Source organism: Falco cherrug, chromosome 8, assembly GCF_023634085.1.
Source record: "Falco cherrug isolate bFalChe1 chromosome 8, bFalChe1.pri, whole genome shotgun sequence".
NCBI lineage: Eukaryota > Metazoa > Chordata > Aves > Falconiformes > Falconidae > Falco > Falco cherrug.
This window is the reverse complement of record NC_073704.1, coordinates 59,118,568-59,135,521: the sequence shown is the minus strand read 5'-3', so window position 1 is coordinate 59,135,521 and position 16,954 is coordinate 59,118,568. Positions and strand designations below refer to the sequence as shown.

The 16,954-nt window shown below is 53.9% G+C and overlaps 1 protein-coding gene across 2 annotated transcripts in view; it reads right to left on the bottom strand.

Moving 5' to 3' along the window:
* FLT4 (fms related receptor tyrosine kinase 4) overlaps positions 1 to 16,954 on the bottom strand; it is a 59,794-nt gene that overhangs the window by 31,460 nt on the left and 11,380 nt on the right. For both annotated transcript variants that reach the window (XM_055718764.1, XM_055718763.1), the window contains exons 2-3: positions 6,412 to 6,508; positions 24 to 298 (exon numbers count right to left, since the gene is read on the bottom strand). In XM_055718764.1, the coding sequence (XP_055574739.1) occupies positions 24 to 298; positions 6,412 to 6,508 (372 nt within the window). The remainder of the gene's footprint in view (positions 1 to 23; positions 299 to 6,411; positions 6,509 to 16,954) is intronic.

The following is a 16,954-nucleotide window of genomic DNA, read 5'->3' as shown; positions in this document are numbered from 1 at the left end:
GCACACCGCCACGTGGCTCTTACCTCTCACAAACACATAGGTGCTGACTGCTGTGGTGCCGTCGATCTTGGCATCAATGTACTTGTAGTAGCAGCGGTAGTAACCCGTGTCGTTTGCCTGGGTCTCCGTCAGCACCAGGACTTTGCAGTATGGCTTCGTGCTGGTCCCCTCGCAGTCTTCTTCTTGGATCGCCCGGCCGCTGCTGGGGGCTGCTGAGGCCACCAACTCGGTTTCCTTCTCCTTCCCAGCAGGGTCCACCTTGCCCCCGGGCCACGACCACTCCAACGGGTGCTGGCCTCTAGACAGGGGCAAAGAGGACAGTTAGCTTTGGGCCGAGCAAGGGTGAACGTGGTGGGGATTTAACTGCCCTGTGTGACTACACACATCTGCATATGGCCCTGCCAGCCATGTGTAGGGACAGCATGGAGGAACAGCCATCCTCCAAGGAGAAAAACAGGCACAGGGAAACAGCAAGCAGCTTCACTAATTGCTGGGCAAGCAGAGGCTTGTCCCCTTCCCCAGGCCACCTGTCAGGCCATGCTAAGTTGTAAGGTATCAGCCCACTCACAAACGGGTCTCCCTCTCCCATGATTTTGTCCTACTGGTGTTGATGCCAGGACAAGGAGCCACATAGGACCGTGAGGGCAAGGCTCCATCTATTCTCTATTCCATCACATCATTAAAAGGGGTCCAGAGCTATTTAGAAAACACATGGACATGATGAGTTCCCTTGGCTCACTGTAACTGCTGGCTGGGGCTCGTAGTGTGATGAATGGAGTGGGAAGCAGAATGAGGGAAGGAGAGCAGATCGGAAAGAAAATAAGAAAGAGAAAAGCAGGAGGGAGTCAGGGATAAAAGACAGCAAGGAGAAAACAAGGGGATGCTCAGCTGATCGCCTTCTGTCCCGCAGACAGCTGTTTCCTTCCCTGCTGCTGTGGGAGGGGGTTCCCTTGCTCTGCACAGCACCTTGCAGCCCCTTCAACCCCCGCGGCACGCTCCTCTGGCTGGCCTGGGGCTGCTGCCCCTTCCCACCACTACAGACACCTCTCTGAAGGCACGACCACAGAGCCTGTTCACCAGCAGCCCAAAGACAAATGGAAAAGGCCACGAACTGCAAGAAACCCCCAGACAAAGCGTGCACATGTGTATTTATATATAGCCAAGGATCTCCAGAGCAGGAGGCTTGCATATGCACATGTACACACACACACACCATAGCTTGCTGTAACCGTGCTTGTTTACTACAAACAAAACAAGCTTTTATTCCATGCTGGAAGTTTCCTTCTGTGAAATCAGAGCCCCTTTCAGAGGAAGTCCCAGTCCCCACTTGAAAGTTTGCCAGTGTAGCTGAAAGTCACTTAAGAATGTGCAAATAAAAAAAAAAAAGAAATAGGAAAAAAGAAGACATCACAAGAGACAGCTGTGGGGGTAAAAATGGCCTTTTGTCAGCACCGTTTGCTCTATTAGGGGAAACGGGGTTCATCTATTATGCAAGTTGGGAATAGGCGTGTTGGCACATGCAGCTCCTCTGCCAGGACAGCTCCGCAGGCTGATGCTTTTAAGTGCAGCCAGACCGTGACTGTCACCAATAGCTGGATACAGACGGCAAGGGACAGCAAGGAGGAAGCGAGATAAGGTGCCATCGGAGGGCACAATGGCTCAGACGCAATGAGGACAGGATTTCTGTCCAAGTGTGGGGGAAAGACCTGCTCCTTTGTGTTTGTTTTCAGCAGCTGATTTATCATCCTGCAGACTGCTCTCTTCCAGCTCCTGCTGCCTAGCTCGCTACAAATGAGTTCAGAGACAGTGTGCTGCGCTCTCCTCGTGTCACCAGGCACAAGGGTTTGGAGGCAGTGGCAAGCCCTTGAGGACAGCCACACAGTCCCTCTGACCCAGCTCAAACCTCTGCATTCACTAAAGATGCCATCAGTGCCTGAGGCAGGACGGGAAGTACAGCTCCACAGGCTTGAGTCCATGATTCACAGGCAGGCTTTTCCAAAGTATCAGTCTCACAAACTCTTCAATAAAAATAACACTTGAATTTTGAGTTTTTCCCACCCTGTGCATGCACAGTGAAAATAATAGTAAATCTGATCACCAAACAAGAAACAGTGGCGCCTGCCATGCCCATTGCTACTGCGCCCATGGCCCCCCTGCACTGGGTGCAGACCGTGAGGCTGGCCCCACTCTCAACCCACAGCCAAGAGCTTCAGACCCCAACTGTGCAAAGGAGCCCCAAAGCCCCTTGCATTTGCTCAGGCATTTTTGGCACTCCATGTGGAGCAGGGTAATTGTACAAGTCTCCAGTGTTTCCGCTTTCTATTTGTTTACCCACTGGGATTTTCACACATTATCAGATGCACTTGTTTTATTAACCAAGAAGGCTAGCAGTAGCTGAGTGACACGTATTTATATAAACACGGATGGGCCAGTATAAACAGACCTGCCTGCGGGCAGCTCTAAACTAAGGCATTCCTTGCATCATGTGCTGCTGACCAGATTCAGTGGGGACACAAGGTGTAGGCATTAGTGTGAGTCCAAGTTAGCATCACTGGTGTGTTAAGAGGACCAGAAGAAGGAAGGGATGAGGGCAAGCCAGGGTCACTTGCATTTATTTCTGAATCTACCATCTGCATTTGGGGGAAGGTCCAGGCAGCAGTTTTGCATGGTTCCCTCCCTCCTATCTGCCACCTTTGAGTATTTGTTCCCAAGTTGTTTTCTTTCAGTTTTGTGATAATGTGCCTCTGGGCAATGAAGCCTGCTGATGCCAGCTGGAAACAGATGTACTGTAGGCTTCTCCACAGCTGTTTTCCTAAATCTTTTCAGGACGGATGCTCTTCAAGGGAGATGTTGCAATTGGCACCACGTTTCTTCAATCCTCTTTGAAGCTCCCAAGTGTGGTGTGATGGGCAAAGCTGGCTGTGGCTTTGTGGCTCAGCTGGGATAAGACAAATCCCCACTCAGCACCACAGAGGATGTTCACAGCAGTCACACACGTGTAGGAAAGAGCAGCAGGTGTTGTATGTCCCCAGACTGCTCCAGAGCAGTTGTGGTGGGGCATTGCCTCACCCTCGACTCCTTCAGACCTGCCACCGCACTCATTTTCCTCCACAGAAGCCAAGAGGGCTCCAGGGTCAAATACTTCCTCTCTGCCAGAGTGGGGTTTATGCATCTGCAAGCCAGATCTGTTAACACTGGGCAGCAAAGGACAACCTTGCCCTTCTTTTTCTAAATACCATGGCTGGGCGACCTTCCCTCTCCACCTGAGCACCCGCCACCTGTAGGATGGGACAGGATGGGATGGGATGGAGCGGGGCTGGCACAGCCAGGACCAAGTTGATCCCTCTGGAAGTTTCTGCTGTTGTGCAGCTGGCTCCTGTGGGCTCTGCTCCAATATTCATGAGCTGGAACAGCACAAGCTCTCCGCTTCCCCCAGCGCAGGCTGCCGAGGGCATGAATACAGAGATTCACAATATTCTTTCCTTCCTTCTCAGGATGGGACCTAATAAAAGATGCACTGTCCATGTGGGCATCAGCCCCTTTGCCCTGCTCTGCCACATGCTTAGATCGAAATATCATTGGGGGCCTCAGCCAGCCCTGGCACGATCTGTATTTTAGGGGATGCTCCTGCATTGGTCCCCTGCTCTGACTGGACCTCTCAAGGGTGCGTTGTACTGGGTGACAAGGGAACATGCCTTGATGTGATGCCATCTGCAAAAGCAGAGCCCCAGCATCTGGTGGCTCCTTGTGGGTGTGCTGTGTCTTTGGGTCTCTGTTAAGCATGTCCAGCTCCAGAGGCATCACTTGTCACATGGCCTGGCATGGACTCTGGTCACCAGTGAGGCTAGGCGGGCTGTGGAGCAGAAGCATGCAGAGCTGTGGGTGTGTGAGTTCCAGGCTGCTGCAAGGGAGCCTGAGAGCGCAGTTGGCTGCGGGACTCTCACGCTCGGTGGGTGAAACTTGAAAGGTCTTCAGGGAGTCTCACATGGCGGGCTTTGAGCTCAGCTTTCTGCCTGCAGCACTGCTTCAAGCAGGCCTGTACTCCTGGCTTCCAGGGCAGCTCGAAGAGCAGCCAGAGGACATTGTTCTCAAGGGAAGACCAGGGTCAAATTGAAGTCACCTCCAACAAGATGCTCAGCAGGAAATCCCTGGATCCTGGATCTGATTTCGTGTTTGTCTCTGCCCTACCCTGCCCCACCATCCTCTCCTTTGCCTGTTCTCTTGGTGGTCTGCATGTTTTTCCCTTCAGCTCCCATTAAAACAAGCCAGGTCTTCCCAGTGTGGGCCATGGTCCAGAGAAGAGGTTGGAGAAGCAGCTGAGTGTAATTAGATATCCAGGGACCAGGAAAGATTTACTTTTCATTCAAATGAAGTAATAGTGTCCCACAGTCAAAATCCTCTCCTCAAGACACTAGACAAACACAGGCTTGAGAGCTCAGAGGGAGAAGGAGAATCCCTGAGCCACACAGGAGATGCTGAGACCTATCTACCTGCAGATGGTGCAAAGGACACTTGTACGACCCCTGAGGAGCACATCTGGGACAGCAGGATGCAGAGGTGGGGGGCAACCTGGGAGCAACATGGGCGGAGGGTTCATAGGTTTTAGTACTCTTTGCGGATGGCCCTGCTGCTCTTCGGCTGGGCAGCTCAGTCCTGCACAGCACCCAGGAGCCAGCGGTAGGGATCTTCCTTGTCTCAGCTGTGTCCACACCAGCACGCTGTCTGGATGCCGCCTAGTGAGACTGAGAGACGAGCCTTGGCACTGCAGCAGGAGACAGGGAGCTTGGTGCCTCTCGGGAAGACTCGGTAGCTTGTGCTATGCTTCCTGCAAGGACTTCCAGCGCAGACTTTTCCCACTTCATGTGATTTTCGTTCATATTAATCGATACCTAACAAGCGCACAAGGAAAGGCCAATCTCGGCTGCAGCGCAGGAGGGTTACCCCAAAAGAAAGGCTTCCCGCTTCATGGTGCTAGGTAGGTACGTTCATGCGTGACTGCAGAAGACACTGTTTAACCACACCTCTAACTCCAGTACATCCCTTAGCCTTGGTTCAATCTGCAAGCAACACAGTCTCGAAACCGCTTTCTGTGTCCCTCCCTGGGCCACTGCTGAGAAAGGGTCTGGCCTGATTATAAGCTTATTCAGAATAATTGCACTGAATGCCCCCTCTTCTGAGGTTTTACAGAGTGTCAGTTCCCACATCCCTCTGTGGAGTGAACTACTGTGGCAGAGCACTGGAGTCCCCAGACTCCCTCCTCTTCCACAGTCCTCCAGCTCACACACTTGCCAAACCTAGCACACACCATGGCTCCTCAGGTCACCGTATGGACAAGCCCACAACCACTTAGCTTCCCAGACTGAGTGAAATCAGTGCAGTACTGCTATCAACAGCCTTTCCGCTGTCCCTCTCCCCTGGCTATGAACCGATTCACAAAGTAAAAGCAATGCCATCTGTTCCTGGAAAAGTTAAATATGTTTGTGACAAGACATGAACACAATGCCAGCCAAGTGTTTGCAGTAATTGCACCATGGTTATATATAACACTGAGGAACACCCATCTGAGGCCCACGCTGAATTTATACCCCCGTCGGGCCCTAGCACTCGGATCCCAAGCGTGGATCTGCTTTCAGCTGCTAAAGGGAAGCTCCAGCTTTGTCAGGAAAATTAACCTTCAGTCAATTCTCCCACTTGGTTTTTGGTGGGTTTTTGGGTTTTTTTGTCTTTCCAAGACGGGGGGTGGTGCTGAAAACACGTAGAGCCAACTGTCCCAGCACAGGATAAATCGGTTCAGGGACATCACCTCCTCAGAGCCACAGTCTCCAAAACAACCAGAGATTCTCCAGCTCCTCTCACAGAATTATTCACCTGGCCTGGCCGGGGCTTCTCTTCACTGCCACGTGCACGTGACAGAGCATTAAATCCCAGCTTCCTAGAAAAGCTGGAAGCCTCTGACAGCCACCACTAAATGCAGCCTTGCCTTCTCCCATGGGTATTTTTCAGTGTCCCCCCAAAATGACCCACCAGATTTATAAACCAGAACTACAACCCTAGCAGCCACTGATGAGGTGAGAATAAGCAGCATCAAAGTAAAGACAAGGAGAGTCAGGAAGGCCAGTTTCCCTAAAAAGCTTACAAGGAAGCTATCAGATCACATAAATGTTTCTCTACCTTATGCCTGTAAGACTACAGCAGAGGTTATCACCATCTCCTCTGAGACGTCTTCAGCTTCTTTCTCAATTAGTTAATTAGATGAATTCACACTCGGTGAACATGGAAGATTTCTAGTCAGCTGTGCCGATCTGCAGGTGTACTGCAGCCAAGGTATCCCTGGTGGGCTCTCCTTGCCTGGTCCTCCAACACTGGCCAGGTAAAGTGGTCTAGGCAGAGCCATGCTCGCTTGTGCCTTACCTGCAGGTGATGGTCAGTGTATCCTTGGCGTTGATGATGTGTTCCTCCTCGGTGATGCTAAGAGTAGGGGGAGTCATAGAATAGCTGCTCACCAGATCTGTGGAGAGAGGGGAGAGAAGGGATGATGCAAACATCTGCTAGCCTGGACCCACCGCTGTGGGCAGCAGCTAGCTTGGTATCAGGAGCCCAGAGAGGGGCAAAGCCTCTTGAAGGAAACATCTCGTAGGAGTCTGCTCCTACAAGATAGTTTAATGCTGGCTCATTGGGACACAAGTGGCTCTTTTGCAGCCCTCCTGGCTACAGCGAGCAGCTCTTCAGCTCTTGGGCCAGGGCCAGACAGCCCCTGGGCTCACACAGATGAGAGCCAGAAAAAGATTGGAAGACCAGAAATCAGAGAATCCAGGTGTGGCCATTCCTCACCAGGTGACTGAGATTGAGCTCGCTTGGACTAGGGCTCTGAAATTATCTTATCTGTAATTGGAGGGAGTCTGCCAAGAGATTTTTCTGTACACACATCATTTTCTGTAATCACAGGGACAAATCAGGGGTGCCCAGATACCACAAATGAAAAACTCTTGCATTTGTATGGAGGTGCTCTCAGGAGCCAGCAGGCATCCACTGAATCCTTCTGCCAGGCACTCTCAGGTGCAGGCAGTCACTCGAACAGGACCAAACCTTTGGGGGTTACAGCGGCCCCCTTCCCTGCACCACAGACAAACAGGCATTCCAGGACTGAAATTATCCAGGCTCAAGGACGGGCAGTTAAACATTATCACACACATTTTCCAGCTTTTGTCTGGGAGAGTCCCAGTTCTGATGTGCTTGTATCTCCGGCATGCCAGACACGCACCCTAAGCGAGCTCCTCATGGACAAAACATCTTGAAGTACCGGTTACCCTCAGAGACGGACCCCTTGTTTTTCATTAGCACAGTGTTGCTGACTGTCATTACTCCATGATCTTTATCTTAAAACTCCAGCTTCTGGAGATGTGAGATAATTCAAAAGAAAAGTCTCGGTGACTGCAAAAACAAGCAAGCCAACTAACCAGAAATAGAAGGGGGGGAAAAAAAAAAAAAAGGTTGCGAAATGTGAAGCTGTGACTCAGGTAGATGCTAAATGCTGAGGAAGAAAGGAATGCAAAAATATGTTGCTAGCTTGATTTCCTACAGAAACATGAGGGTTTTGCAACTGCATTCTGTGTGTGTCTCTTTCCTTCCCTCACAGCGTGCCAGCGCATGTATCAGGGCGCCTGGCAGAGGGGGAGAGCTCTCAAGGACATGGTGTTTCCATAGGTTTTGCAAGCAGCAGGAATGCTGTAGGATGCTTCTCCTCCAAAACTGTGTCCTAAGGGCCTTGGAAGCCCTGCGGTAGAGCCATGTGGTGAAAAGCCACCAGCCCCTCTGACACGAGGCCTCCGAGGCAGCATGAGGAGCCAGGCCCGTGGGGAACCTGGGGTGCCCAGGGTCCACCGCCACCAGGAGAGGCTGCTGAGGGGGACACGGCAGTGGAGGGACGTGCTGAGCGGCACCGCCGGCATGGCCAGGCCAGGGCCGCCGGCCTTGTTCTCCCCGATTGTTCTCCACTTCCTTCCCGCCTGCGCACGGCTCCGAGCTGGTGTCCCCGTGGCTGCCCCCATGGCAACGGCAGGGCGCCCGCCATCTCCCCCACCATCTCCCGCCTCCTCTTCCCTTGCCCGCGTGAGGCAGCGTCAGCTCCGCCTGCGTGGGGGTCCCACTCCCCACGGCCCGTCCTACAGACACCTCTCTCAACCACAGCAGCAACCATCGCTTGTCATTCAACACGCGGGGCGGAGTGGTGTCACTATGGCCCCTGGGACTGGGTGGCACGAGGCCCCTGTGGAGGACACCCTGCCCCGTGCCTCCAACCTCTCCTTCCTTGAGGCCAGACACATCAGATGTCACACACAAAAATGCACCCCGGGGCTGTGAAAATAAATGATCGCATTTTTGGTAAAATCCCTTCAAACAAGGTTTATTAAAAAAAGGGGGTGGGGGGAAGGAATCTCTCCGCTAAGCTGCATTTCCTATTACTGCCGGACACACTTATCCCAGTACAAACACCGCTCCCCAGATGGCCACGGCCAGCCAGCCCATCGCCTGGTAGGGGTGCCTGCCGCCCCCACGGTGCTCAGCCCGGAATGCCAAAGGTATGGCTTGCCGTGGCGCCGGCGGGGACAGCAGTCCCGCTCACACCGGCAGTACGCCGGGGCAGCGAGCGGAGAGCTAACCCCTAAACCCCTGGCGTGGCACCCCCCGGGGCTGGCTGCAGCAGGCACCGAAGGGGGTCTCAAAGCCGGAGTGGTCCCCCTTGCTTGAACCAGTGAACGAGTGGCCCAAGGTGGCAGGAGCCTCTCAGCCAGTGCTGTGTGCTGCATCTGCCCCTCTGCTGGGCTCGGGGGGAGCAGGACGGCTGCAGAAATAACCCCCTGCCTGCCTTCACGTGCTGCCCGGTGACCTGTTAGCAAATAGCAAACAACGACAGGGGGTGGAGGGGAAGAAAGGAAAAGTACGATCTGTGCAGGTTGAGGCTGTGGGATTCCTGCAGATGCATCCTGTCCGCGGCCCTTCGCGAGTACAACAGGAAAAGGAACCACTGCTCCCTCTGAAAGCACCGCGGCACGGGGCTGGGGACGCTCCCGCTGCCGGCAGCCAGCGCCCGGCCGGCTCTTGCAGCCGTCCAGCCTCCTCGCCAGAGCCGGATTGATGGCAACTTTAAGGACTCCCCACATCAGGCACGCTCTGCTGCTCACCCTGATGCCCCACACCAGGGCTAGCATCTTGGGATGCCAATGCCCACAGCCACCTGTGGCATCCAGGGCAGGCAAAGGGATGCACAGAGCCATTCCCAGCCTGAAAAAGCATCTTCAAGGCCAGCGGCTTTCCCCCCTCACAAATTCTCCATCCCTCTCTGTGCTTGCCAGACAGATCCACCCCATTGCTGCCCTTGCCCTTTCCCTCCTGTCCTGTGTCTCACTCTCCTCAGCACTGAACCTGGTGCTGGGTTTGGCCATTAAATCTCTGCTAACCGACATACAGATGGTTTGTGTCTCTGACAAATCACAGGGTGTGAGGGAGATGTCTCCAGAGCATGGAGCGTCTCCTCTCCTCTAAGTCTCTCCTTCTCCACCTCCAACCCCAGTGATGCTTTATCTCCTCAGCCCTCCGAGCAGATCCTGCTCTCTCATGCACACCAAATCGTGCCCTTGTACGGGGAGAGCATTAATGTAATTAAAAAGGCATGCGGCAGCCCCGGCGAGCTTTGTTGTTTCAAGATGGTTTCCAAGCAAGTTGGCAGCGGGATATTAAAATAAACAGAGGGGGATTGATGGGATGCGGTGAGAGGAAGCAGGATCCCACAGCCACTCACACCTTGTCTATTTTCAGAAAAGTGCGTTTCCCAGCGTTTTTTCTAGCCTTGATCTCTCAGCACGCGCTCTGAAAGGGGCCAGGCTGCACCGAGAGCCTTCTCCTTATTGTTGGCTGCTCCTTCATTTTCTCCAGCTCCCTCTGCCTCTTTCTGCACCCTGAAATCACTGCTGCTCTCAGCACAGCAGCAGGGCTTCCCACTGGGGTCTGGATCTCCCTGCCTGGTGGGGAAGTCACGCTCACCCTGGAAAGTGCTACCCACCCTAGGGCATCCTGCAGAGACTGAGCAGCCCGCAGGGCCCAGCCTTGTGCCTGACCTCATCCCTCCACCCTCGAGCGCGCTGCGGGAAAGCCTCGCGTGGGGCTGTTTTTCCCTTGCAATGGCTGCAGATGGCTAGATGACCGCAGAGCTGCATCTGTGCCAGAGCCAGTGCTGCTGCAGCAAGCGACGGCTTTGGGAACCTGTGCGAAGGCTGTGCGTGGGTGAAGGTACAGGCATAGCATGGCATGGCATGGCATGACACAGCTCCTGCTCTCCGCCTGCTTCCAGTCGCAGGAAGCCCTGCACCGGATCCTCCATCCGAGCGCCGGCACACCACCTCAGCCCCTCTCCGCTTCCCCTTCCCTCCCTCTCTGCTGAGTCGGCCCCGCTGACTGATTAACGGGGCGCCTTTCCGGAGAGGGATTTTGTTCACACTCTGTCCTTCTCGCTGACTTCCTTCCCCGGTGCTGGACTGGATCGCTCTGGCCACCGCGTGTCCCCAGCTAACCAGCACACCTCATGCTCTTGCCACCAAAGTTACTGCTTCAGGGTTTTGTGACCAGAGCTACAAATAACATGCACAGAGCAAAGCAGGTCCAGATGAGGCTGAGTGCTCCAACTTGTCTGCCTGCATCTCGCACACCCGGCCCAACCCAGCCTGCCCACCCCAGGGCTGTACTGGGGCAAAAGATAGGCTGAAAGGCAGAAGTGTCCTTTCCCCCAGCAAAGTTACACTGACCCTGCTACTGCCCCATCTCTACTTTGCTCTATTCAGGCAAAAATTCCCAGTCAATCAGCATCCTGATAAAGCACAGCAGGAAACTGAGATTTGAAGACTTTCTACAAAGACATTTCTGGCAGATTTGTACCATTTAACTGAATCCCCAGACCAAATGTCCAGGATGGAGCCCCTGAATTGACCCACGTCCCAAGTCTGCAATGCAAAGCACCATGGATGAGCTTCTGCTAACTCGCTGGGCTCAGGCAGCTGCTCTGGCCTGTCCCTGGCTGGGGACACAGCACTCTGAATGCCCTGGCATTGCTCAGGGCCCAGCACTGCCATACAGCCCAATGTGGCTCATTTTGCAAAGCATCTCCTGATTTCCTTAGGTTTTACTCCCAGCCTGAACCTTCGGCATCCCTGAGCTGCCCCTGCAGGTTGCAAAGCCAGTGGCGTGGCTCTTCCTTTGCAAGCAGGGCAAGGCACGCGCTTAAGACATGCAATCATGCACCACCGTTACTATGTGAGCAAAGACCTGCTCCTGGACAGCCAACAATAAAACCTTGCTGGCAACTGGGGAAACAGGGACTGAATGACCATTTCTGGTGCAGAAGAGGAGCCACAGATGGCACTGGGGGAAAGCGAAGAGAAACCTTGCTCTGCCCTTTCTGCAGAGCTCTCCTCTGGCTTTTCAGGATGGTCTCATCCAAATTAGCAGCATTTGCTGGTGAAACTGCATATGCACCATTCCCCCTTGCCCTGCAGAAACTAAGCCAGCACCGCAGGTGCCATCTTCCTCTTCTGCCCCAGTTACTTTTTGCCTGCCTGCCCTGTGCTGGTACAGCTGGCTGCCCTGGGGTCTGGTCCCAGAGGACCTGTGGCCACCCACAGACACACGGGAAGTCCATGGGCTGGAGGTAAAGCCAGGCCAGCTTCCCAGCTGAAGGGCTGAAGTTCCCGCATGGAGCAGCAACTCCTCACGTTTGGGGCAAGCATCCAGCTGTGGGCTGGAGCAGCAAAGTGTGAGTGTCACGTCATGCAAGGAGCAGGCAGCTGGCAGAGCAGCAGGGGGAATTTGGACGTAGGGCTGTCAGCTCCTCCTCTTCCTCCTCCTGGTGCTCGCCAGCACGGAGGAAGGCTTGTTTTGCAGAGAGGTGAGATATCGCACGAGGCTGAGAAGTGAATGGCAGGCTCCGGCCAAACTGGGGATGAAACACCAGGTGTTTTCTCTCCAGCCTCACAGCGGGCAGGGCAAGCCCCAAACCATGGTGGGAATTCACGCCAAAATGGAGCAGGTTCTGCCCAGCAGCCTGGGCCTGGGGGCTGCGAGGGCAGAGTGACAGCCACCCATGCCCACGGTGAGGCTGCGGAAGAACAGGGAGTTGGTGTGCTAAAGGGCTCTGTGGGCAAAATGGAAACAGGCTAAGGTGTAAGCAATGAATACATTAAAAGCAATAATGATAGAAAACTGGAAATCCCCCCAAACCCCTATGTATTGGCACAGGGGCAAAGGAAGCAGGTCCCTTCTTTTATGGGGCTCATGAAAGATACCCCTTTTTCTGCAACCTAGGATTGACCTAGGTCCTAGGTCGCTTCAGACCTGTCCCAGAAGGGGTTAACCACAGGGCTTGTACTCCTCTGCGCAGGATCAGCCCTGACCTCATCCACAGACCTCAAAGCCCTGAAATGTTACCAAAGTGTGGTGGATCAGTGTCCTCACCATTTTGTGAGGACATACCCAAAGCATCAGATGTTCCTTTGCTCCAGCCAGGGCAGGCTGTCCTCTTTCAGGGGACACAAGGGACTAACAATTATAGGTACTCGGTCAATACTCACAAACACAGAGGTGATGATCATTATTGGGTGTCTGATCCCTCCTGTCCAACACCAAAAGCATAACAAGACTTTAACTTTGGCCCAAGACACCTATGGCTAAGCTGGTGTACAGAGGCAGGAGCCCCCCGAGCAGGGTCTGATATGAGGGGCCACCAATGCCGGTGGAAATGCTTTTTTCTTGACACCGGGCTCAAGAAATGCCCCAAGCGCCATGGGTCTGCAGCGATGCCAGGTGAGGAGGAAGGATGTGCGCCCAAATGGACAGGGCATTTGCCAAGTGCAAAACTCAGGGCTCGCCTCCAGCTCAGCAACTGCGGCCAGGGGAGACCCTCGCCAAAGCTGCTGCCTGCCAGCCAAGCAGGGAGTGGGATGGGGTGGGCAGGGATGTGAGCAGCACATCGTGCAGCAGCAGCATAACCCTGACACAAGCAGAAGTCACAGCCAGACCAGCAGCGCTGTGGGGCTGGGCGCTCTGCTCTGCTCCCCTGGCGCTCCACAGCCGCGCACCCAGCACCTGTGGGTCTGGCCAAACAGCCCTGCAGCCCCAGTCCAAAATGCTGCTTTGGCCTCAGTGCACGCACCCCAACGGGTCCACTTAGCCTCTCATCGCTCATAAACTTTAATTAACTGGTTCTTTTCTGGCAAGGCACAAAAATTGCATAACCACCTGCACTGAATGGGGAATGAGGCAAAGAAAGTCATGAGCTCTCTGGGCTTCTTCAGCTTTTGGACTTCCAGGCTTGCAGTCTCATCAGAGAACAGAAACAGGAGCTTGAAAGCAGGAGCCACTTTCAAGAGAGCTAGGCTGTCCAGAGGAGCAAAGTTACCCTTGTACCCTTCAGTCCTCATCCCTTGGTGCCTCCAGGCAGGGATTTAAATCAGAGTATTCCACAAGCCAGCTGCCCTGAGGCAGCAGAGGGTGGCTACACCCAGTGCCCCACCACGCTGGCACCTGCTTTCGGGACCCTGGTCTGCAGGGGCATAGGCACACATGGCCTAGGGATCTGCTGCCACAGCATCCCGAAGCATCCCAGAGGGGTCAACAAGTGCCCATCTGGGAGTGTTTATCTGTCTGCCTTTCTCCCTCAGCAGGAAGCACTATCTCACCATTGCCCTGCCTCACTCCAGCTCGGTTTCCTGCTCCATCCTGCCAGGTTTACCCTGCTTTTTCCTCCTCCCCTCCCCCTGCTCCAAGGCTGTCAGGCCATGTTTGCATTTCTGTCTCCTGCCGTCTTTCCTCTCCCTAACCCCCCCCTCCATGCTTGCTCCCTACTCCATCCTCCCCGAGAGGCTATGTCCTGCGCCAAAGTTAGCCTCTGTCAGGTAGCCACATGTCCGGCCTGGGGCAGCAGGTCAGCCGGGGCCACCCTGCAGACCTCCTCCAGGATCTCTGCTGTCAGCAGCCTCCCCGGGCCCCAGGGGAGCCAGCTGTTTGCTGCTCTCGCTGGGCCGAGGGATGCTCCTGCACATCAGAGAGCTCGCTTCCCCTCGGTGGGCAGCCGGCCCACCCTTTCTGCTGCTGGCCAGGGGTTGGCCAGACACCGCTTTGTTCGCTCCCCCATTCCCTGAATCGCTCTGGGTTTGTTGGCTGCCTGCTCCTGCCCGAAGAATCCTTTTCCTGCCTTTGAGATAGAGGATGCTCGAGCCATCTGTGCGTTTTATTTCCTTGTAGAAACTAACAAGCCAAGGATTGCTTCCTCTCCCTGACATTTCGGAGGGCAGCTCCGGCTCAGCGGGATGCATGGGGAGGGGAGCCCAGGGCCTTCAGACAGGAACAGAACCTATTCTGTCCACAAGATTCTCTCCCCAATGGGCAGAAATCCTCAGACCTGCCAAAATGCCTGTAGCAGCTCCCACTCTGCCACCACTGTTGCTCTGCAGGAGCCCAAGGCAAGCTGCCCTGCTTAGCATACATAGCCACCCCTCTTCCAGTGGCCCCTATTAACTGCATGGCTAAACCCTTGAAAAACTCAATTAAAATTATCCTCCCACATCTTAAGGACTGTCAGGTTGTTTCTCTTCCTGTTTTAATTTATTTCTTTCAAAATCTTGCCCTGCTCATGTTCTCTGCCCTTGCAGGATGTGATTAACGTGGCGTAGAAAGAGCAGAGGCATCAGATGGCTTTAGGGGACTAGTAACAGAAATTAGCACCGTTCATTACATCTCTAACCCGAAGGAACATAATGAATGGTCCACAGATCACGTGAAATGAGTGTCGGTTCAAAGCTGGTACCTGGCAGACAGGCGTTACCAGCACAAACGGGTGGCCAGGACGGGTCGGGGACATCCTGCCTTGGGGGTTTGGGATCTCTGGGCAAGTGGCTTGGGAAAAGCTTGTACTGCTGCTACCTCCAGTTATCCTGTTTGGGACTGCTCAGGGGTTGCCTGACCGTTGCAGGATTCAGGGTTTAATTCCACCCCGTGTCTATCCATGTGTAACCCCAGGGGCTTTACCGGGCTGAAGCACCTCTGGCAGCAGTGGGCATAAACCCACGGGACACCAAAAAGACATCTTTGGCCACTGAGAAGAAATGATAGCCTATACAGTGACAATGGGCAAATGACTAAAGGAAATCATTATCCACTGCTTCTAACACTGTACCTGATGAAGTTATGAGGCAGGTGACAAAATATGTTTTCATGCAACTCAGCAAAACTGTGGATTTTGTCACTGTGATACCCACAGAGAGATTCCCAAAGAGAGGCATAAGCTCCTGGAGGGCAAGTCATTACCAGCTCTTACGCACAGCGGTCCAGGTGAGACATCCAGGTCTAGGAGTCCCTAAACTGCCCATTGCCAAAGCAGAGCAGGATCCCCCTGCCCACATCAGGGCATCGTCTCCTTTCCCAGACCCCAGGTGCCCCTGCTGAGGCTGGTGACAGCCTGGGCAGAGCCAGGACCAGCTCCAGTGCCTGCGCAGGGGCTTCCACCTGAAGCACCACGGCTTTGCCACATGACACAGAGGAAAGGAAAAGCCTGAGAAGCAGTGGAGACCCTCAGTTTGGACATCATTAATTATGGCTCCATCATGAGCCATTCCCAGAGGCTCAGGTGAAGCTCCCATTGAAGTAAGCCACAGATGTGCTGTTGGAGGAAGATGGAGTTCAAGCTAAGCAAGACCTTGGCATCCAGCTCTCGCTGGGAGATGAGGAGGCAGAGGCAGCTGCCCGGGAAGCCAAACAGAGCCTGAGGGTCAGCACTGAGGAAAAGGGCAGCAGCATTTGCAAAGGAAAAAGCAAGTCACAGGTTTACTTTTTCCTTGATGTGTGTGGGCTTAATTGCTGGCCTTTGAAGTTCAGCTCTTCCAAAGACTGTTGCTTATGGACACGCTGAGCAGTACACTGAAGAAACGGCCGTACCCCGCTCAGGGCAGGTTTCCCTGATGTGAGCAAAGCCTGTGGACCCTGCCTGCCTCCCTCCCACCCAGACCGCTGCAGCCAGGCTGACTGTGCTGGGCTTTTTCAGGGGTCTGCAAGCCACGCAGCTGGACTGGGAGGCACCGTGCCAAGCGGAAAAGACCTGCTTCTTCGTCTTTGCATGCCTAGAGTTTGCATCCAGATGTTTGCTACTTAGCTGTCAATTGAAATTAACTCGGAGCCCTCAAACCAAACAGCTGCCCTTGGAGCTGGCAGTGCCTGTTCTCTGCAGCAAACCCCATGCTCAAGTTGATCTCCAGCCACTGAGTGTGAGAGAAGCTGATGAACAGAGTCAGTGGGGAAAAAACAGTTTTGCAATTAGATGATTATCTTGGCCTTGGAAAACCTGGATTCAATTCCCCATCTGCTCAAGGCTCCCTGCAAGCCTGTCATGCAGCTTCTTTGTACCTCCAACCCTGCCTGAGCCACAGAGGGTAGGGCAGCAAAAACTGGGATGTTTTGGCCAGGAAAAACAGATACTCTAGCAAGAAAGGAGGAATCCTTATTCCTTCCAAAGAAAGATAACAGGGAGCAAAGAAAATGGATTTATCTCAGAGCCAATGCAACATGAAAAAGCTACATTAGATGTGGATGGGCCCAGAAAGTGGGAAGCACAAGCAAAGTACAGGAAGAATTTAAACTTCCTGATTATCAAAGCAGGGTTTTCAAGCATCAAGTATAAACTAAAAATAATAATAATAAAAAAGCAAAGGGAAGAGTGGTCTTGGGCATGAGAGGGAGCTGCTGCCTGAGGAGCGGGAGAGCATGAACCCTCCTCCACGGCGCAGCTTCTTGCATGCACACCCGCACGTGCGCATCCATGCATCTGCACAACTCCTTCGGCTGCCTCTGACGGGGTGGGCACAAGGGGAGGCAGGAAGATCACAGGCACATGCTCTTCAAAGGAGAATTAGTCATC